Source organism: Coffea arabica, chromosome 2e (assembly GCF_036785885.1).
Source record: "Coffea arabica cultivar ET-39 chromosome 2e, Coffea Arabica ET-39 HiFi, whole genome shotgun sequence".
NCBI lineage: Eukaryota > Viridiplantae > Streptophyta > Magnoliopsida > Gentianales > Rubiaceae > Coffea > Coffea arabica.
Window position 1 is genome coordinate 29,253,806 of NC_092313.1, and position 21,488 is coordinate 29,275,293.

At 41.5% G+C, this 21,488-nt stretch overlaps 2 protein-coding genes across 2 annotated transcripts; both read right to left on the minus strand.

Annotated features, from left to right (window-relative positions):
- Nucleotides 1-812: 812 nt before the first annotated feature.
- Nucleotides 813-2,771, minus strand: LOC113699827 (uncharacterized). Its single transcript, XM_072077525.1, has 2 exons — nucleotides 1,734-2,771; nucleotides 813-1,610 (listed from the first exon to the last, which is right to left on the minus strand). Exons 1-2 carry the CDS (start codon nucleotides 2,769-2,771, stop codon nucleotides 813-815), a joined length of 1,836 nt encoding a protein of 611 aa, XP_071933626.1.
- A 7,984-nt stretch (nucleotides 2,772-10,755) lies between these two features.
- On the minus strand, nucleotides 10,756-18,159 carry LOC113732322 (uncharacterized). Its single transcript, XM_072077526.1, has 5 exons — nucleotides 18,079-18,159; nucleotides 14,252-17,911; nucleotides 12,955-14,149; nucleotides 11,674-11,860; nucleotides 10,756-11,051 (listed from the first exon to the last, which is right to left on the minus strand). The coding sequence occupies exons 1-5, from the start codon at nucleotides 18,157-18,159 to the stop codon at nucleotides 10,904-10,906; spliced, it is 5,271 nt and encodes a 1,756-aa protein (XP_071933627.1). The 3' UTR covers nucleotides 10,756-10,903.
- Nucleotides 18,160-21,488: the final 3,329 nt, after the last annotated feature.

The window sequence follows — 21,488 nt, forward strand, 5'->3', positions numbered from 1 at the left end:
AAGTTCATCAGTCAACTCCCACTCGGCAGGTAGTGGATGATCGGCTAAAAAGTCTGCCAATATTTGTCCTTTGACAGCCTTCGCACGTACGTAAATAATTTCAAACTGTTGAAACTGGAGGTACCATCTGGCGAGTCGATCAGACAGTACAGGTTTTCCCATAACATATTTAACGGGATTAGATTTAGATATGAGTCGAATAGTGTGTGCTTGAAAGTAATGTTTCAACTTCTGGATGACAAATATAAGTGTCAAACACAACTTCTCGATGGGTGAGTAGTTCAACTCATTAGATGTCATCATCCGGCTCAAGTAATACAGTGCACTCTCCTTACCTTCATCGTTTTCTTGAGCAAGTAAGGCCCCAACCGACCGTTCTTGAGCGGAAATATAAAGAATCAATGGTTTTCCTGGAATGGGCGCAGCCAGCACTGGGGGATTCATGAGATACGCCTTGATGCTTGTAAAAGCATTCCTACACGATTCATCCCACTCGAAGGGTACCCCTTTCTTCATCAGTCTACTAAAGGGTTGGCATCGTCCGGCCAAATTAGAGATAAACCTCCGAATATATGCCAACTTCCCTTGAAGGCTCTTCAATTCATGAATATTTCGCTTTTCAGGCATGTTCACAATGGCATCAATTTTAGATCGATCGACTTCTATTCCCCGTTGATGAACGATGAAACCAAGGAACTTGCTAGAAGTAACTCCGAATGCGCACTTCAAAGGGTTCATCTTTAATTGGTATCTCCGAAGGCGTTGGAAAACTTTTCGAAGGTCTTGAATATGATGCTCTCGCTTCTTTGATTTCACCACAAGGTCATCAACGTAGCACTCCACATTTCTATGGAGCATATCATCAAATATTCTTTGCATTGCCCTTTGATATGTGCTCCAGCATTTTTCAAGCCAAACGGCATTACTTTATAGCAATAAATTCCCTTGGGGGTGCGGAAGGCAGTTAGCTCCTCATCCTCGGGCGCCATGCGTATTTGATTATAGGCAGACGATCCATCGAGAAAAGATAGTGCTTCATGCCCAGCTGTAGCATCTACCGTCAATTCTGTGATGGGGAGAGGAAAATCATCTTTGGGGCAAGTCTCGTTTAAGTCTCGAAAGTCAACACAAACTCGAATTTGCCCATTCTTTTTCCTTGCAGGGACGATGCTTGAAATCCATGTTGGATATTTTACTTCTCGTATGAATCCGGTTTCAATCAATCGATTTATCTCATTTTCTATCAGAGGAATCAATTCGGGCCGAAAGCGCCTTTGCGTTTGCTTGACAGGTTTTGTTCCTTGTTTGACAGACAAATTATGAACGGCGACCCTTGGATCCAAACCAGGCATTTCTGAGTAATTCCAGGCAAAGACGTCCCTGAACTCGAGCAGCAAATCAACATACTCTTTTTCTTCTTCAGGAGTCATACAAGAGCTTATGTAAATTGGGCGAGGATCGTCGCTTGTACCAAGGTTAATCTCTTTTAACTCATCGACTGTATTTTTTACCCCTCGTTCAAGTTCAGGGGGAGCGTCATCCGCATCTTCTTCTTCTTCTTCAGGATCACTGATCGTAATATGATGACAGGAAGCCGTACTTTCTTGACCCTACTCTTCAAAAATGGTTTCAATTCTTACATTGAATAAGTCTCCATAGTGCATGAAGAAATTGGAGATTCATTTTCTTGGTCTGTTTTTCTTTATTGGAGTAAGACTTTCTTCCTTGGCAACCTGGTATTCTTGCTTCTTACTGCCTAATCTTTCATAGATAGGCGGCTTCAAATTTTTCGGCTGCGGGCCAAGTCTGTCAAACACGGAAATACGCTTTGACTTATTTCCCAACCTATCGAACACAGATCTCCTTCGCCTCGTGACCTCCACTTTCTCGTTCACGTAGTTACAACTCGCTCTTTTGATTATTATACGAACAGGAGAGGGCGGTTGATAACCAAGACCCATCGATGAACTTTCAACATTATAGCCCCTTTCTTTCAACATTTTTTGCGTAGGTGTCAATCCGTGAGTCTTCTCGCCAGTCACTTTAGAAGGGAGTTTGCCCAATGTATTCTTCTCATTTGGGTTATAACCCGCCTTAGCAAGAAGTCTATAGGCGTTTGGATCAAAACCTTCTTGAGTCCGATTAGTTGGTAGCGAGTAATGTTCCACTGCCGGTTCTTCTTTGGGACGGACAAACCCTTGCAAGCTCACCTTCTCAATTTTAACAGGCTCTATCTTGGTGAGCGGAACATTTAATGTGTCATTTCTGATAAAAGAAGACTGACCTTCTTCTCTCTTTGATCTTAGAGTATACCGCAAAATGGGAACTTTGGAATCTTGACTTTTTTCCCTTACCGATTCCTTTCTTTTTGCTTCTCTGTGAAGATAAAATTTGGCATCGGCAAAGTGAGTTTCGGCTTCCGTGAAAGGTTTGTCATCGGCAGTAACTTTCTTAACAACACCGTCTCGACAATATTTGAAACATTGATGCAGAGTAGATGGTATAATTTCATTCTCGTGAATCCAGAGCCTTCCCAAGAGCATGTTATAAGAGGTTTTGGCTTCAATGATATGAAATAACGCACTTGAAGACAGCTCACCAATGAGCAATTCAAGCCTTATGAGGCCAATTGCTCTTTGCCCCCCTTGGTTAAATCCTTGGATCATGAGGCGGCTCTGGGAGAGTTCATCACTTGAGATTCCTAACTCTTTCATAGCACGTACGGACATGATATTGACGGCAGATCCCCGATCAATGAGTATCCGATTCATCTTTTATTTTCGAACATATGCACTAACAAACAAAAGTCGATTGTGGGTCTTGAACTCAACAGTTAAATCGTCATCATAAAAAATGATGGTCGTTGCACAATTCACCGGTGGTTTATCATCGACTTTGAGTTTTTTCTCAAATTCAGTGCCAATTTGTGTGACTTGAGGATTTTCAGCTTTGACGACATTACAAGAAGTGGAATTATCAGTATCGTCACTTAAATACCCCTTGGGTATAAATTCTCTCAATGTCACGGGCTGCCGAACCTCTTGAAAAAGCTGAAAATCTGACGAAATTGGTGTTGTGCCCACTCCCTTTTGTTTCTTTGTTGCATTTCGTCGTTTCATCGCCACTTTCGGCTTTGTCGAATGAATGCTTTTCGAAAAGATGTACTTTATTTTTGGTTTGCAAGTCCTCTTTCGAGTGACTAAAGTCCATCCTTCGTTGTCATCTTCAATAACATCTTCAATTGAGGATTTTTCAACCTCCTCGGACGAAGCACTGCTTGTTGTGGCTAGAACTTCTATTGGACAACACACAGATCCAAACATTATTGTCGTTTGGTTTGCCGATACTTTATCTTCCTCGAGAAGGATCTTTCCTTGACGGGCCAATTCCATAATTTTGTCTTTAAAGACAAAGCATTTAGTGAGAGGGTGGCCAATCAGGCGATGATAACAGCAATAGTTTGGATCATTGACTTGACCGGCTTCCTCTGGGCGCTTCATTTCGGGAAGTTCAAGGAGTTTCTCCTTGAAAAGGTCATCAAACATCCCTTGTAAATCAGATTCAAGAAATGGGTATTCCTTTTCTTGCATCTCTTTTAACGTGGGTCTTCTTATTGACCTATTTTGAGATGGATCCAATTTCTCAGTGACCTTTCGGCTCAATTTGATAGCAATTTTCATGGGAGCTGTATTTATTGCCATGGACTCCTTATTACTGAATTTTGAAGAAGGCTTGCCCCCTTTTTTATTTTCTTGCCTGTCATTACTTTGACGAGATGGCTGCACTCGCGAAACTTGAATAGGAAACCCATCGGTTGCATTGGCCGTGATGCTTAACTCCATGTCATGAGCACGAGTAGCTAATTCTTCAAACGTGTTTGGACGTATACCCTGTAGAATGTAGCTTAGGCTCCAATGGATTCCTCGGATGCACATTTCTATGGCAGAGGGTTCAGACAGTCTGTCCTTGCAGTTGAGACTCAGACTTCTCCATCTATCAATATAGTTGACCACAGGTTCATCCTTCCATTGACGAGTGTTAGTCAATTCCAGCATACTAACGGTTCTTCTAGTGCTGTAGAAGCGATTCAAGAATTCTTGTTCCAGTTGTTCCCAACTGTCGATGGACCCCGGAGTGAGATCAGTGTACCAATCAAACGCGTTGCCCTTCAAGGATCGGACGAACTGTTTGACTAGAAGGTCGCCATAGGTTCCAGCGTTGTTGCAGGTTTCGACAAAATGGGCCACATGTTGTTTTGGACTACCCTTCCCACCGAACTGTTGAAATTTAGGCGGTTGATATCCAGCAGGCATTGCGAGATTGTCGATTCTAGCAGTGTAAGGCTTGCAGTAGGTAAAGCTTGACTTTGAACCACCCTCCTTTTTATCTTTGATCACGCCTTCAACAAGTTCTTTTAGTTGTTCCACGGGGATAGTTCCATCGGCGGTCACATATACTTCCTTCACCTTGTATTTGCCTTTAGACGAGGGAATTTCACGCTCTTGGTTCGCATGGCTTCCTTCAGGAGCATGATCTTTCTGGGTGAGCAGTTGAGCAATGAGAGCATCTTGGTCCTTAACGTGTTTCATCATGGTTTCCATCATCTTGGACATGTTCGAAACTTGTTCTTCGAGACTCAAAGTATTTGTCATCATGGCAGGCATTGCAGCAGAAGAAGCAGCAGAATTTTCAATACAAAATCTTGAATGAAGAGTTTCATGTGAAGAGGCTGATCCAGTGCTTGATGAATCATCGTCATGCTTATAAAATTTGGGTTCGGATCCAAATTCGAGCATGGCAAGAGCCTTCTCAATCGAGGTGAAAACGTCTTGGACCCCCATCGTGGAGGAATAGCTCATTTGTGATGTTGACCCGAAGACGGGAGTTGGCGCCGAGGGTTCTATGCTACTTTGGGTGGAGGCTCTCGTCATACTCCTTGTCACGGGGCCAATAACGCGGGTATTGGTGGCAACGTGTGCAGCTTCCTGAACAGGCTTAGCATCAGTAGCCTTGGAACGTGCAATCACGATTTTGTTGCTCTTTGGTGCCATTGGTGATAGACGTAGTTGAATATTCGAGGAGAAGAGATGGAAGGCAGAGAGGTCCCACCGGGCGTGCCAAAAATTTGTACGCGATAAAATTTCAAGTCTGTAAAACGACAAGAAAAAGAAATACACGACAAATATATACTATATAAACTTAGAAAAATATGTAGGTACAATCTCTGGAAGTTTCTCGAACTTATGGAGAGTTTCCTTCGATTCTTCTCCTCGAACACCAATCCAAGGGCTTCGCAGCTTGTTCTTGGATCAACCACCGATTCTTTCAAATCTTGATATGGAAGATTTGAAGAATTTGAGAATATTTGGAGGCTCAAGCCTTGATATGCGGAAGACTTGGAGAGCTTGAAGATCCAACCCTTCGTAGCTTGAAACTTCAATACTTGAGTGTATGAGATGCTTCTTGATATCTCTGTGTCCCCTTAACTTGGTTGAGAGACCTCTATTTATAGTTGTAGCAAGAGGTGGAGGTTGAGATCATGTACACCACTCTACTTGCCTAGCAAGACGTACAGTCATATTAGGACTGTGCCACTTAAATTTTATCTCTTCATTAATAAAGAGATAAGTAATTTCTCGATTGGCTAGACTTGTGGGGACACGTGACGTGGCGCCATTTTACTGGCCAGGCCATTGCAGTATATAAGAGATATACTTGGATTAAACATTTCTAAATATTATCCCTTTAATAAGAAATAAATATTTAGACATTTATCCAATAAATACATGGTATGATATGATTTGGTTGGTGGAGATACCCCTGCAATTTGAATTGATTTGGAACACCTCACCTTGACACGTGGCAAAATATAATTGGCTGCTTAATAACCAAATTTTCCAAGTGTACATGACATATGGCAATATCCGATTGGACAAAAATATTTTAATAGACCAATGGTAATTTTTAGAATTTAATTAAAATTCCATTGTCTACAATATGTCCCAATCTTTTATGCTATAATGTAACCGAATTCTCGTTGGTTAATTTTCTCTTTACTCCTCTAGTACTTAAATGTAGAGATTCATTAAATGAGACAATTGTATCAATTAAATATAGATTATCATAGTCTATTAAAGACCCAAAACCAACCAATTTTGAATCATAAAACAATTTAAATTTTTCATTTTCAAATGAACAAAAATAACTAAATTTGTCCAAAACAAAAATAGAAATCAAATTCCGTTGAAAACACGGTATAACAAATGTCTCATTGAGATCCAAATAAAATCTAGTCCTTAACAATAATCTAAAAACCCCTATTGCCTCAACCTGAACTATTTTGTCATCACTTACGTTAATATATCTTTCATTATCATTAGATTTTCGGCAATTCAGACAACCCTGCATAGACACACTAATGTAAGTTGTTGCACCAGAATCTAACCACCATGTGTGTCTAGGTACTGAAGTTAAATTAACTTCAAAACAAACCAAATCAAGAAGCATACCTTTCTTAGCACGCCAAGCGTGATAATTGGTGTAGTGTTTCTTTTTATGCCCTTCAACTCTACAGAAGAAACAAATATTCTTTCTCTGATCATCTAATTTCTTTTATTATTTTTTTGTGGCGTTGTACCTGCAACTCCTTTTTCATTCTTTCTCTTAAGTCCATTGTTTTTATTATTAATGATTGACACCAGATAAGCACTTCTGTCTGATCTTACTTTAACCTTTCTTCTTTCTCCATACAGTGTGAGATGAGCTCATTTACAAATCAAGTCTCCTTTTGACAGTTGTAACTCACCTTAAACTGATTAAACCGTGTAGGAAGAGATATTAAAATCAAATGCACTAATAACTCTTCGAAGAGTTTCAATTTAAATACATTCAATTTTGAAGCAAGATGAGACATCTCTATAATGTACTCTCCGATATTACCTTTACCACTATATTTTATTAAAATTAGGCGTGTCAAGAGCGCATTAATTTCAGTCTTTTCATTTTTTATAAGCCTTTTTTCAATGTTCTGAAGGAACTCTTTAACAGTTACTGTCATTTCTGACATTGTTCCTCTGAATGTTTGTGAAACGACCTTTTTAATGATTATCAGACATAAGTGATTCGATCTCTCCCACCTTTCATTATTTCTCTTTTCATCAGAAGTACTCTGATCTGTAAGAGGTGGAGGAGAATCATCTCTTAACGCTTGGTCGAGATCCATTACTCCAAGTACTATCAAGATATTTTCTTTCCAGAACTTGAAATTTGTGCCATTCAACATAGGAATATTTTTTATGTTAATAGTAATATTTGTAAGATCATTTGCAACTGAACAGAAAATATAAAATAATTAAAACTATGCCCACATAAACCAAAATAATAATAAATTCAAATAATGGCAATCTCATCACAAGATACCGATATTCCATTAATATTTTATCTTTAGACAAAATATTAACTTTTAAGTGATATCTTGGTACAGTAATAAACACTGACAATAATAACATGTCAAAAAATAAATTTTTCTTTGGGTCAATTTATAATTCACATGTAAAAATCGAATAATTATCACGTGTTTGTTACCATAAGTGCACATGCAATCTTATTAAATATTGACCATCCTTTGGATCGATCAATATTTATAAAATTATTAGTACCCAATTAGTTATATTTTAAAATAAATTAATTTTCGCAATAGAGATCACTTTGGTGACATATTGTTTCAATTAATTTATTTCAAAAAATATATAATTATACCAATATTCAAATTTAAAATTATATAAATTAAACAAAAATTTGATCAAAGTCAACTTTGGTCAACTCTGGTAAAAATGTGGTCAAACACGGTCAAATCAATCAAATTGGATCAAAACTTATTGGACCAAAAGTCCATATCCATAATTCGACTCAAATTTATCATTCAATCCCAAAAATTTTCTTGAAATCCATAATGTCATATAAAACTATATATTTAGTGGGCCAAACATATGGACTTTAGTAGGGTTTAAATGTCTTATTTAATTTTATTAGGATTCACTTAAATTAAAAAACCCTAATATCCTTAACATAAATATATGCATATTAGCTTTATTACGTAAGAAAACAACTCAAAGAATTTAAATATTATCCAAATTAATTTATAAAGAAAGTTGGCACACTAAAATATCAATGAATCGTGGCTAAAGTTTAATTACCACGGAACCCACTTGAATATCATATCAATTCATGTGTAAGAATCCGTGGAGCTCACTAGATTCAAGTGTTGACCGAATTCATGAATCATATGATGTAATTGGACCAAAGCATAGAGATAACATTATGGATGAATTTATACGACATGCAGTTAGAACAGCAATTGTTTATCACATTAATTCATGCCATCAGCAGCCAAGACTTCCAAAAGTAAATGGCAAAGCTGAAACATGAAATCCGAAACACGAAGCCGTTTCATGAAACAATCATGGAACTTGACCAAAAAAAAACTACGAAACAAAAACTTTCAACGGTGCAAACGAAACCTAAATTAATTATAACTCTTAAAAAAATATGAATTACTAAATTCAAATTATTTCTCAATAATCAACCATATTTAGCTCTGATACCACTTGTTAGGGTGGTAATTTATATTAATCTTTGGTGAAAGCCATCGCCTATTGAACCCAAAATCTATATGGCGATTATTAAGAAATAAATTAACAGTAAAATAGCAGAAGCGTACCTGAATTCAAGTTGACAAACTGGCACTTGAATCCTTGAAGATTTTGGAGTGGCCTTCCGGGTCAACACGTATTTACCAATTCTTGAGAGAATCCTTTAGTTTCTCTCTGATATTTTTCCTGGAGATGGGATATCAGGAAAAAACTATTTTGTGGTACTAGAAAATACGATAATAAGAATACCTGTGACCTGGAGACCATAACCCTATTTATAGATAACATTCCTGTTACCATATGGATCCCTATTTTAGCCCATTATAGAAATAGGAAATACCTTTAAATCTCTACACATTAAAAGCCCACACACTATTAGATACATTAAGTCCAAACGATATTTGATTACTTTAATTAGATTTAACCTTATTTGACAGTTTGCAACACATAATTATTCACATAAAAGTCCAACGTTGAATTAAGGATCCAACATTAAGTCTATATTCCTGGGTTTACTTAACCTATTTTCATTCTTCTCGGATGTTGTTATTATTGTTAAAAGTAAATAAGCATTATGTTAAGTCCAACTGATGAGCTGTGCTGTACCTGAGATAATTGTAGTTGTCTTCAATCAAATTCTTCAAAAATTTAGCGGCTCCATGCCTAGTAGTTCTTTCAGCATCTAAGACTAAATTTAGCGGCCCCTGCATTCGGTGCCTAAGTTAGGCCGTTAGGCGGTGCCCAAGTTAGATTCTTCGGTGCACCCGGAATTAAACATGCCTAGTTCTTTGGTGCCTAAGAATAGACATAGTGATAGAATTCGGTGACTAAGTAAACAAGCATCTATTCTTTGCCAAAATTTTAGCGGCTCCATGCCTAACTTCTTTGCCAAAATCCAAACATATATTTTACTGTTCTATCCAAACATATGATTTCTCAAGGTGTTAGGCCTATGTTCCAGGATTTACTTAACCTATTTTCATTCTTCTCGGATGTTGTTTATTGTTAAAAGCAAATAAGCATTATGTCAGTTCAACTCATGAGCTGTGCTGTACCTGAGATAATAGTAGTTGTCTTCAATAAAATTCTTCAAAAATTTAGCGGCTCCATGCCTAGTTCTTTGAGCATCTAAGACTAAAGGTGTTTTTGATAAAATTGAAGTCTAAAAACTGAAATTTGAAGTCTGAATTCATTAAAATATTAAATTATTAATTATTAAATCTAATAGATTTGACTATATATCACATTCAGTGATAAGTGAATAGCTTATTACTTAATTTTGGGAGCAAGTTTTGTTTGAAAAATTCAGTGCTACTTAATTAATTCCGTTGTTCAATTTTTTGTTATCAAACGCATCTGAACATATTAAGATTTGAATCTATTAAATTTAAGTGCTGAATTAGATTATCAAACAAGGCCTAAATTTAGTGGCCACTGCATTCGGTACCTAAGTTAGATTCTTCGGTGCATAAGAACTAGGCACCGAATTAAACATGCCTAGTTCTGCGCTGCCTAAGAATCGACATAGAATTCGGTGACTAAGTAAACAAGCATCTATTCTTTGCCAAAATTTAGCGGCTTCATGCCCAACTTCTTGGCCAGAATCCAAACATGTAGTTTACTGATCTATTCTTCATGCTTGCATGATCTCTTTTATCTCACACATTCTCATCATCATACATCTTAACACTTCTTGTATCCAGTAAATTCCTGATCATTTGCTCAATGCAATTCATGGTCGCTTTGTCTTAGCTTTGCCTGTATCCAAATAAACTTAGATGACCTTTTTGAAGAAATTAAGAAACATATGTTCAGCCATTGAAATGTCAAGCAGTATTGATTGTCTTAATTCAGTTTCTCATAATTCCGTTTGGATATTTACCTTCTGCAAATTACATTTGCAAGTTTTCCAGTAACATTTCCAACTTAGATTGAATTGTCTTCATTATGTTTTCAATTAGAATGAAAACTACCAATGAACACTCAACAGTATCCCGAACACCTATCTTGGCACCCTTACGCATCCGTGAGGGCACACACCTAGTATTCATGCAACAGCTGTTGATAAGACAGGACATATCTGAAGAACAACAGATACTACAAATTGAATTCAGAACATGAGAGTTGAATTGCGTATGATCAAATTAACAATGAAGAACAAATGACGAGTTACATGATTGAACTTATTTTATCACTTTGAAACAAAGGATGATGTTTCACATTTATTTAATAGTAATTTGAATACAATAGGCTTAGATACTAACTAAATTCTTCTCCCTGAAGCTCTCAACCGTATCTTTCAAGCTGACCTCCAAAGGGATAAAGTGAACTCCCAAATTCTTTGCCTTGTCATTGGATATTGTACAGTCTGAAATAATAAGGCTGCTGTTATCGGACAACCTGTAGAAGGTTAAGAAAGTTCAGAATTAACAAGTAGATAAAGCATAGGTGAAAAGAAATGCTAATGTGAAATCAAGCTCTGCAAAATCTGTTGCAGACAATAACGAGTATTTTGCCTTTGTACAAAATTTCTCTAATATATGGAGATCATTTAATCTATAACTTTTGTTATAATCCATTTAAACTTTCTGCAAAGGGCAACGTCGTGGATTAATCGAAGGGATTCATGTATCTAAAGTTTGACTTTCCTTATGAACTAAAACTAGAAAAAGACAAAATCAAAAACTGGCTCTGCAAAGTTCTGGTAATTTGAAAGACCTACTGAAAAGAATTTTTCTTGATCTGAATCCAATTAAATACAGCCACCTGAATTCAAACATCTATAATTTGCAGAGAACCAATTAGGAGATCCTAGTCATTAGAATAACCTAATTCTACAAACGAAGCTGAGAAAGAGCATACTGTGCTACCAAAAAATGCAGAAAATTCTGGACTTGATACACTTTTTTTAAGCTTGAAATTGATACAAAAAGATGTGATAAATCTTGGACCTATATACTGCAACAGCAACAAGCCTGTAAAGGCTTACACCGACAAAATTGACAAGGAAAAAAGGACTTACTCATTAGGAAACTGGTGAGAAGGGTAAAGTTCATGCAAAATCTTGATGACCTGAGAGGCATGGGCAGATCTCCCAACCAGGCAATATCTTCCACTTGCAGAAGGGACTTCAAAGGCTAGAATATGTGCATAGGCGACATCTCTAACATCAACCCATCTATGCGTTCCATTAGGAAATGACTCAGCCCCTGCATTCGGTGCCTAAGTTAGTAGCATCATTATGTATCTCTTCTAGCGTCTTTTTAATGCACTAAAGTATACGTACAATTAAACACCAATGGTCTCAGTCACTGGGGATAAACAAATGGCAGAGATGAAAATGTTCAAATCTAGAATCAACGGCCTGCCCTTTATTTTTTTTGGAGAGTCTCTTGGTTCTATTTTAGTGCAATGCAAGGCCCACAGCCATGAAGAGGGAGAGTTGAGGAATGAACCACTTGAGACAACCGTCATAGTTAATTATTGGTTGATCATAAGAAATATTACTCCAATGAACTTCTACTAGAACAGTTGCGCTAACAGCATGTCTTAGTTTTAGAAAGATCAATTACTAGGCAAATAACACAAGTACAAACACGACAAGACCGGTTGTCCTTTAACTAAAACAGGGGTTAAACATCGAAAGCTGAAGATACTTGTCCCTAAACTACTCCTCTAGATAGACAAAAATAAGATATTTGCAATTTTTTGTTCCAAAATAATTCAAAAATCAACCACTTCTTGCTTTACAAGTCCTGAAGTCATTGTACAAAGTGGCTATTTGGGTCGAAATATTTATTGTCAATAGGGAAAATAATAAAAGAAATCTGATTAGCAAGTAAATTCTTAAAACACAGGCAATGACTACACAGAATGAATTTTTCCTGTCAGTTCTGCCCACAAATTTTTTTTTTTTCTCAAGGAAGACAAAATCATAACATAGTCCACCCACAAGTGTTTTTCTTCCTGTAATTGCCACGGATAATGTTGAAGCATAGAAGATGCACAACATTAATTTCGAGGAAGAGGTTAGACAGCAAACCTTTTTAACATCACCAGCTGATCAGACCATATACCTTGATATATCAGTTCATATTTCTGCGTATGTCTGTCAGTTATGTATTCGTTCACAATACAAAGATAGCAGAGCCTTACAGTTTTACTTTAAGTAATAAATTCTTTGTTGTTTAATAACAGAGAAGATTTTAGTGCATGATAAAGCCATAAGCCTATGACTAACACAGATAAATAAGTTTAGACGGATGGTGATAACTTAAGTGATCTAATAATTTCTGGAGCATACCATTTACTAGGTTGAGGACCATTTCTACACTCAGATTAATAGATGGCTGCAAGAAAGGACCAATGACAAATCCTGGATTGATTGTTATTATGTTGATGCCTTGCTCCTTTGCGAATTTCCATGCAGCATCCTCTGCCAAGGTTTTTGAAAGTACATACCAAAACTCGTGTACCTGGCAAGCTCGGCATTTCCGGACCAGATCCGCTGCGTCTCGGAAGACAGAGGGCCAGTAGTAGCCCAAAAGGAGGCACTTTTTGGCCAACACCCGAGATCCCACGTGTGCCGCACATATTCCTTCGTGGACTTCGCGCAGGACGTAATCACCTTCCCCGAGAGTCACGCACTTTAACCAGGGGGACAAATACGACCTCCTATAGAGGGTACCCCCGGTGTAGGTGTACTTGGCAGCCCGGAGCTGGATTCGGCGTGCCTTGGCTTTGTTTTCGGGGAGGGCACCCGAGCTGAGGAAGTCAATGAGGGGCGTCATCCAGGTGGCCGAGCTGTCTATAGTCAGGACCTGGACCTGATCGATACTTTTCTGCTTTAGCACCTCCACCCATACCTCCTTGCTCAGGTGGGCAAATGAGGAGGATGCCAACTTTGAAAGGGCGTCTGCCCGCTTGTTCTGGGACCTTGGCACCCGCTCGATTTCGAACGTTTGGAACAAGGCCACCGCCTCTCGTACTTTGGCCAGGTACTTCTTCATAACCTCGTCCTTGGCTTCGTACTCCCCAAGGACTTGAAGGACGACGAGCTGCGAGTCGCTCCTGGCCTGGATCGCGGTTATTCCCATCTGGTGGGCTATCCGCAATCCTGTGAGCAGGGCCTCGTACTCGGCCTCATTGTTGGACGCGGGGAAGTCCAATCGGAGGGCGTAGGTCAGTTCTTCCCCGGTGGGTGAAATGAGTAGCAGACCAGCCCCGCTTCCTTCCTTGCTGGAGGCCCCGTCCACGAACAACACCCAGGGCTCCTTCGGCAGCCGCTCCTCGTGTTGGGGGCTTAGCTCGGTTAGACTCAAGCTAGCCCCTTCAGCAAGGAAATCCGCTAAGGCCTGGGCCTTGATGGCTTTGCGGGGCTGATAGCCGATGTCGTGCTCGGCTAGCTCGACAGCCCATTTGGTCATTCTGCCCGAGACCTCTGGCTTGGTGAGTATCTGACGCAGGGGCTGGTCAGTCAGGACTACAATGCCGTGAGCCTGAAAGTAAGGGCGGAGCTTGCGTGCCGCATGTACCAAGGCAAGGACCAACTTCTAGGCTGGCGAGTATCGTGTCTCTGGCCCCTGTAGAGTTCGGCTTACGTAATACACCGGCCTCTGAGCCCCCTCATCCTCCCGCACCAGGACCGCGCTGACGGCCTCGTTGCAGGCGGATAGGTATAGGAATAAGGTCTCCCCCGGCTCTGGGGCTGTCAGAGATGGTAGCTCGGCCAAGTATGTTTTTAGGTCGATGAAGGCCTTCTGGCACTCGTCAGTCCAGTGGAAGTCCTTCGGCGCTTTCAGTACTCGGAAGAAGGGCAGCCCCCGGACCGCGGAGCGCAAGAGAAACCTATTCAGGGCGGCCATCCTTCCTGTTAGCCGTTGGACCTCCTTCACGCTCCTCGGAGGGGCCATGTCCATGATGGCCTGGAGTTTATCCGGGTTGGCCCGGATTCCGTCTCGGGACACCAGGAAACCGAGAAACCTTCCCGATCTGACCCCAAAAGTGCACTTCTTCGGATTTAAGCGCATCCGGCTCTTCAGTAGGATGTCCAGGACCTCCCGCAGGTCGGGTATGAGGCGCTGGTCAGTTCGACTTTTGACGATCATGTCGTCCACATAAACCTCCATGCTCCTGCCGACCTGGTTTCGGAATAACTTGTTCACCAGGCGCTGGTAAGTTGCTCCCGCATTCTTCAATCCGAAGGGCATGGTCCTGTAGCAGTAGGTTCCCTCCTCGGTGATGAAGGAGGTCTTGTCCCGGTCCTCCTCGGCCATCTCTATCTGGTGATACCCCTTAAAGGCATCCAGAAAGCATAAAACGTCAAAGCCCACAGTAGAGTCTACTAACCTGTCAATTCGAGGCAGGGGAAAGCAGTCCTTTGGGCAGGCTTTGTTAAGGTCTGTGAAGTCTACACACATCCTCCAGGTCAGGTCCTCCTTCTTGACCAGGACGGGGTTGGCCAGCCAGGTCGGGTAGTAGACCTCCAGGATAATCTTGGACTCCAACAACTTGCCGACCTCCGCCCTGATCACATCATTTCTCTCGGGGGCGAAACTCCTTTTCTTTTGCTTTACTGGCTTGAAGTGAGGGTCCACGTCGAGGTGATGGACCGCCAGGTCCGTGGGGATCCCGGGCATGTCGTCCACCGACCAGGCGAAGACCTGGGAGTATTCCCTCAACAGAGCTTTCAAACTCTCCTTCTCCTTGGCGGGCAACAGGGCTCCAATGCGGAGAATCTGATCGGGCCGATCCTCCCTTAGGGGGAACTCCTCCATCTCATCTTGGGTGCTTAGCTGCTGGGCCTCATCCCCTGGGATGTAGGGTTCCAAACAGGTTGTCTGGGCGACCACCTTCTCATGCCCCCGAAGCGTGGCCAGGTAGCATGCCCTGGCTACCGCTGGGTCGCCGCGCACCTCGGCTACCCCCCCAGGGGTGGGGAACTTGATGCTGAGGTGGAAAGTAGAGGAGACAGCTCGGAGGGCGTTCAGGGCGGGTCTCCCCAAGAACACATTGTAGGGGGACGACTGCTTGACCACCACGAAATCAACGAGAATGGTCCGGCACCTGGGGGCCTGTCCGACGGTGACCATCAGGGTGATCATTCCCTCCGAGCTGATGGGTGGTCCGGTGAAGCCCACCAGAGGTGTCCGGACCGGGGTCAGCTGGTCATCCCTTAGTCCGAGCTCCTTGAACACGCGATAGAACATGATGTCAACCGCGCTACCCTGGTCGACATACACCTTCTTCACCCGGTAGTTATTGGTGACAATGTCTATCACAATAGCTTCATGGTTCCCGGAAGCCAAGGGAACCGCATCCCTTGGTCCGAAGGTAATCTCCTCGTCCATGCGCAGACGCTTCAAGGAGTCGTCCCCTTCGGGAGGTGGCCGCTTATTCTTCCGAGCTGCATGACTGTCCCCCCCCGTGGGGCCTCCCGCGATGGTGTTTATCACTCCCGCCAAGTTCTGGGTGTCCTGGTCGGGAGAGTGGTTCCGAGGAGCCTCACGCCGTTCTGGACGGTCGCGACGCTGTCCCTCGCGCCTGTCTCCGTAAGGGTTGCGTCCGAACTCTTGTCCTGGTCGGCGTACGAACCGACCTAGAAAGCCGCGTTGGATCAGGTCCTCGATCTCCTTACGCAGGGCCCAGCAGCCCTCCGTGTCATGTCCGACGTCACGGTGAAAGGCGCAATATCGGTCCTGATTCCTTTTGTTCCGGGGCGTCCCCATCTTAGGCGGCCGATCTCCCAACCCTTCGGCCTCCATAACGGCCAAGATCTGAGCTCTGGGCCGTGTTAGGGGGGTGTAGGTCTTCTCTGAGAGTGGTGGCAGAGCAGGGGTCTTCTCCTTCGAGAGCCGATCAAAGACGTTTTTCTTAGCCGGGGCCTCCTTGCCCTCCAGGGGGTTGGTCCGGCCTTTACGATCTCCGATCTCCCGATCTGACTCTTTCTTTAGGCGACCCGCTTCCTCCGCGTTGGCAGCCTCGTGGGCCCTGCGTAGGAGCTCTTCCAGGTTTGCGGGAGGCTTCTTGGCCAGATCGTAGAAAAGCTCCTCCACCCTGAGCCCATTTGTGAAGGCGGCCATCACCACTTTTTCGTCCTTGTCCCTGACCTGCAAGCTCTCCGCATTGAAGCGGGTCATGAAATTCCTCAGCGACTCGTCGGGCCTTTGCCTGATGGACATCAGGTGGGTTGCGTTCCTCGCGTAAACCTTCGAGGAGACGAACTGGGCTGCAAACTGCCGGGCCAGCTCGGGAAAGCTCCGTATAGATCCCGGTTTCAGTCCCTGGAACCAGAGCCGCGCCTTCCCCTTTAGGAACATTGGGAAGGTCTTGCAGCGAACCTCATCCGCGGCGGTTTGCAGGCGCATGTGCGTCAGGAATACCGAGAGGTGGTCTTCCGGGTCTGTAGAGGCATCGTACATCTCGATGCTCGGAATCTTGAACCTCCGGGGTAGGGGGTAGTCCTCTATCTCCCGGGTAAAGGGCGAGGTTGCATAGTTGTCTTCGTATGACCGGGGCCTCAAGATCTGCTCGAGTTCATCCCGAGCAGGGTCCAGATGATCGCGGGGCCGGCTTTTGACGGATCGAGCGGGGGAACGCTCGAACCCATTCCGTGTGGGCTTCCTCGGAGAGGGGTCTCTGGGTTGGCTCCTCGCGGACCTGTCGCGGGAGTACCTCTCGCTGTCCCCAACCACCGAGGCTCGGGGGCGGGGAGGAGTCCGGGGTCGCTTCCTCCTAGGGGGCTGGTCGCGCGACTCATCCTCTGAAGGATCAGGGGGTAACTCCTTCTCCTTTCCCTTGGCCTTGGAGGTCTGTGCACCCCTAGCCCCCTCTCCCTCCTTCGCCTGCCGAATTATATCCTCCAGCATGGGGAGATTCTCCGTCACGAACTGGAAGATCTGCTGCCTCCGTTCCCCTGAAAGGGCCGAGCCACCGACGCCCTGGGACGCCCCGGCCTCTTTCCGCTGGGACCCCTCACCGCCCCCAGGGCCGGCGCTCTCTGCCGTACGCTTGGATCGCGTCCGGGCCATCAACACAATCTTACTTACCTTACGATTCCCACAGACGGCGCCAACTGAAGAAGCGCAGACGCTTCCCCGAGGAGAGCTGACCTGATCAGCTCGGGGTGTCGATGGGAGAGCTGATCCAAGACCTGTAAAACAGAGAAGATGAGCTAACAGAGGGGGCCCGAGGGTTGTCCCCGAGGGCGCTCCGACGGCCAAGTTAGTTTTCCGGTGAGTAGGGTTCACGGGAAGTAGCAACTGTCCAGAGTTAATTGCCAATAATCAGCGTCCCTTGTACAGTGGATGTGTGCTATTATTTATACCTGCGAGGGAGTCCGACCTCCGCACGACGCGGGACTTGCCCGGTATAGATAGTATCCCGCACTCGGGGGGGGGGGACTTCCTCCGACCTCTTCGGGATGGACCTTCGCCTCCCCTGGGAGCCCTAGTCGGTACGGCCCGGGGCTGCTCCCAGGGGTCTGAGGGCCAAGGCCCAGCTCGCCCATTCCTGGGCTGCCACGTGTCTGGGCCCGGAACGGGGCCTCTGCAGTGAGCAAGCCTTTTATACACGTTAAATTTAGTATGATTTAGGTGTATTAATTGTCACTCATATGGCACCCGTGATGGATGTGTGTGTATATATATATATATACATATATATTAATCAACAATTTTTATATTACTCTTATTTCTACTCCTACTCTAACCTATTTAAGGAAAAGCTCAATTGAGTTAAGAAGGGCTAAAGGAAGTGGTTCTCGCCTTGAAACCAAATGAGTGTACTATTGCACATCATTTGGATTTTTCATGCAGAGAATCCTTAACATGCAATCAGACCTCCACTTTAATCTTTACCATGATTTGTTATTTGATCACACAATATTTATAAATAATACTCATAAATGGACCACATTACATCAATTTAGGATAAAAATTGGAAAAAAGATTATGTATACAAATAAAATAATCCATATGTTTTGACTATAATAGCATAACTTGATTATATATTATTCTTTGTACAATAGATATTGATCATATAAAACAGCACAAATTACCATTGTTAGTCTGGAATTTGGCAAATTGAAATTTCAAGAAGTCTAACAAATTCTTTAGCAACCATAGCAAATATGTTTAAACATGTAAAGAAAGATGTGTAGAATTGCAAATAGTTTGTGTATGGTAAATTTTGAGTGACTAGTCGCCCTTTAAATGTATACATTTCATTTAATTGAATGGTATATTAGAATTAGCTATGCACATAAACATAGAAAATCTATGCTAACTTTAATCTTTGTAAATGCATTTTTGTGATTGTGAGAAAATTTTATTGAGGGCAAGCCACTTGTGCACTTTTCAGCGACTTCTTGGTTCTCATACAGTTGTCAAAGTTTTTTTTTTCCTTAAAGAAACAAAGAAGAGGACCTTAATATATGAGGATAACATACACCCATCTTATTTAGTCTAATTAAGCCTGTGATTTGATTAGGAACCTAATGTGGTTATAAAAAAGAAGAAGGAAACACATTGATGGTAACAACCCAAGTACACAGAGAACTGGTCTAGTTGTTGCAATTTTCCCTTTAGTTACACTATTCTATCATTGGTGACGATTGCTTTTTCTAAACCTTAGCTCACTGCACATGTCATTCCTATGAAAATTAATTGATACTCTTTTTTTTTGGGTTAAGAGTTGAAGTTCAAATTGGCAAATCTTGGAGCAAATTCATCCTTTGATTCCTGGGAAGCTATTGATGATAGCTGATGGCAGCCAACTTTTACTGAAATGAGCATTGGTGACATTTCTCAAATTTTCAAGTTTGAAGAGAATGTTGCCATTTCCTTCTCTTATCCTATTGTTACTTTAGGATTTACTTCCTAACATATTTAGAAATAAAAACTGAATTTAGTTTGGTTGTTGCAATTGGACCATTAATGCAGAACTCAAATAACTACTTTCTGTATATATAGATGTATCTGTTTTTTGCTTGTTGAACCTAACTTAAATTAAAGCATTAATCAGTTTGGTCCCTTAGTATCATGACAAGTCAGTTACCTCTAACGCTTTAGAAACTTGGCTAAGGAGATCCTTTTAATAGAAAATTGAGAGTTGCTAGCAGAGTTGATAAACCCTTTAACAGATTTTGTGGCATCATTCTGTAAAACGTATTAAGATTTTAGTTAGGCTCGAATAATTATAAAACCCCTAAAACTCACCCAGAACACTTAATAATGAAGACAATAAATTTTTGCACCTTAAAAAAAGTCAAACACAACATTAAGCATGAATATGAATATTGTTGCTCTTTCTTATGAAAAAATCGTGGAAAGGAGTACCAAAAGGACAAATGGAAAATATTTCAATTTATATTAACAAAGTGAAAGGTGAAGAGTTTTGGATAAATTTAGAGTTTTAGAATGTTTAGTGGATTTTTCCTAACCAATGACAGAAAACCCCTTAAAAGTCTCTTAACTCCATTAGCAACTCTCAATTTTCTATAGAAGGCTAACCTTGACCAAAAATTTTAAAATTGAAGAGTCCAAAAATTGGTTCACAACAATATTAAGAGAGTATATGGGTTTATGCCGCATTGGTTTATGATTTGTTGTTTTGTGATTCAAGTGACTTTTGCATCACCTTCCATCAACTTTTTGTTGTAGATCCTATATTATGCTCTTTTCATTAAGAAAGAGGACTCAATTTGTATGTGTTGATAAGTGATGAAGCATATTGGTCAAGACTTCAAACTTCAAAGTTAAGTAACCAAATAAATATTTTTCCTCAGTAATTAATGAACCAATTTCTTTTACTTTTCTGTTAATAAACAACATAGTTTTGTTGCCAAAATTATTTTTTAAATCTATGAACAATATGATTTTATTGCAATACATCTACTCTAATGGCAGGATAAACATTGCACAACAGATATAAAAGAATGTGGAATTGTTAGATACAACAGATGGTACGAATACGAAATAGTTTATTTAGTTATGCAACTCTATGTATTACGACGAACAATCTTAACAATTCTTTTAGGGACACAAATTCTTAACAATTGAAACCATTCCTGATTAAGTTCATACCATGGCTCGTCATGTAAAAGACTCACAAATTTCCCAATTCCTAAAGCCAGTTTCACAATTTAAAAAGTAACAAGGTTCTTTGCCTTGAAACTTCCAACAGTGTCATCGATCGAGGCTCACTTCCAACGGAATGAAATTGATTAACAAATTTTTTGTTTTCTCTATTGACACTTAGACAGATCAAATAGAGAGAGACAACATAATTCACAATTCAGTAGATTACCATTTACTACATCCAGGACCAATCCTGCACTTAGGTTCATAGAAGACTGCAGAATGGGACCAAAGACCCATCCTGGCTTGATTGAAACCATGCCAATGCCATGTTCCTTTGAGAATCTTTCAATCAGCATCCTCAGCTAAAGTTTTTGACAGCGGATACCGCATGTGACAGAACCAAAAATGCAAGAAAGTAAAGTTGGTCTAAGTTCTATCAAGAAAGAATAGCTTTACATGTTATTAACAAATATGGAATGTTCTACAATTTTGATTTACCCTCCTTACATGAGTTTCAAAACAGATATACTACACAATCTCCCCTAACAGAGTAAAATTTATTCAATATTTTAGAGATCTCTAGTTTCTTGTGTGTTAAATCTAAGAGAATTAAGAGTAGTGTTATTTCCTTATGCTTCAACTAATACAGAGTAGAAAGGAACAAGATTCCTGCTGATTCTTCTTCTTGTGATCTCTTGATCACTTACTAAGAAATGAAACTCCAGCGGAAATTTTACATGTCACATTTGGCGGCAAA

Excerpts from the sequence above, each read along its gene's own strand:
- LOC113699827 (XM_072077525.1), bottom strand. The coding sequence starts at position 2,771 with ATGAATCGGATACTCATTGATCGGGGATCTGCCGTCAATATCATGTCC. Across the intron at positions 1,611-1,733 it reads GTAAGAAGCAAGAATACCAG|GGTCAAGAAAGTACGGCTTC; the intron begins GTTGCCAAGGAA and ends TTTGAAGAGTAG.
- LOC113732322 (XM_072077526.1), bottom strand. The coding sequence starts at position 18,159 with ATGGGCGAGCTGGGCCTTGGCCCTCAGACCCCTGGGAGCAGCCCCGGG. Across the intron at positions 17,912-18,078 it reads GGCTCCCAGGGGAGGCGAAG|TTGCTACTTCCCGTGAACCC; the intron begins GTCCATCCCGAA and ends AACTCTGGACAG. Across the intron at positions 11,052-11,673 it reads TCTCACCAGTTTCCTAATGA|GTTGTCCGATAACAGCAGCC; the intron begins GTAAGTCCTTTT and ends AACCTTCTACAG.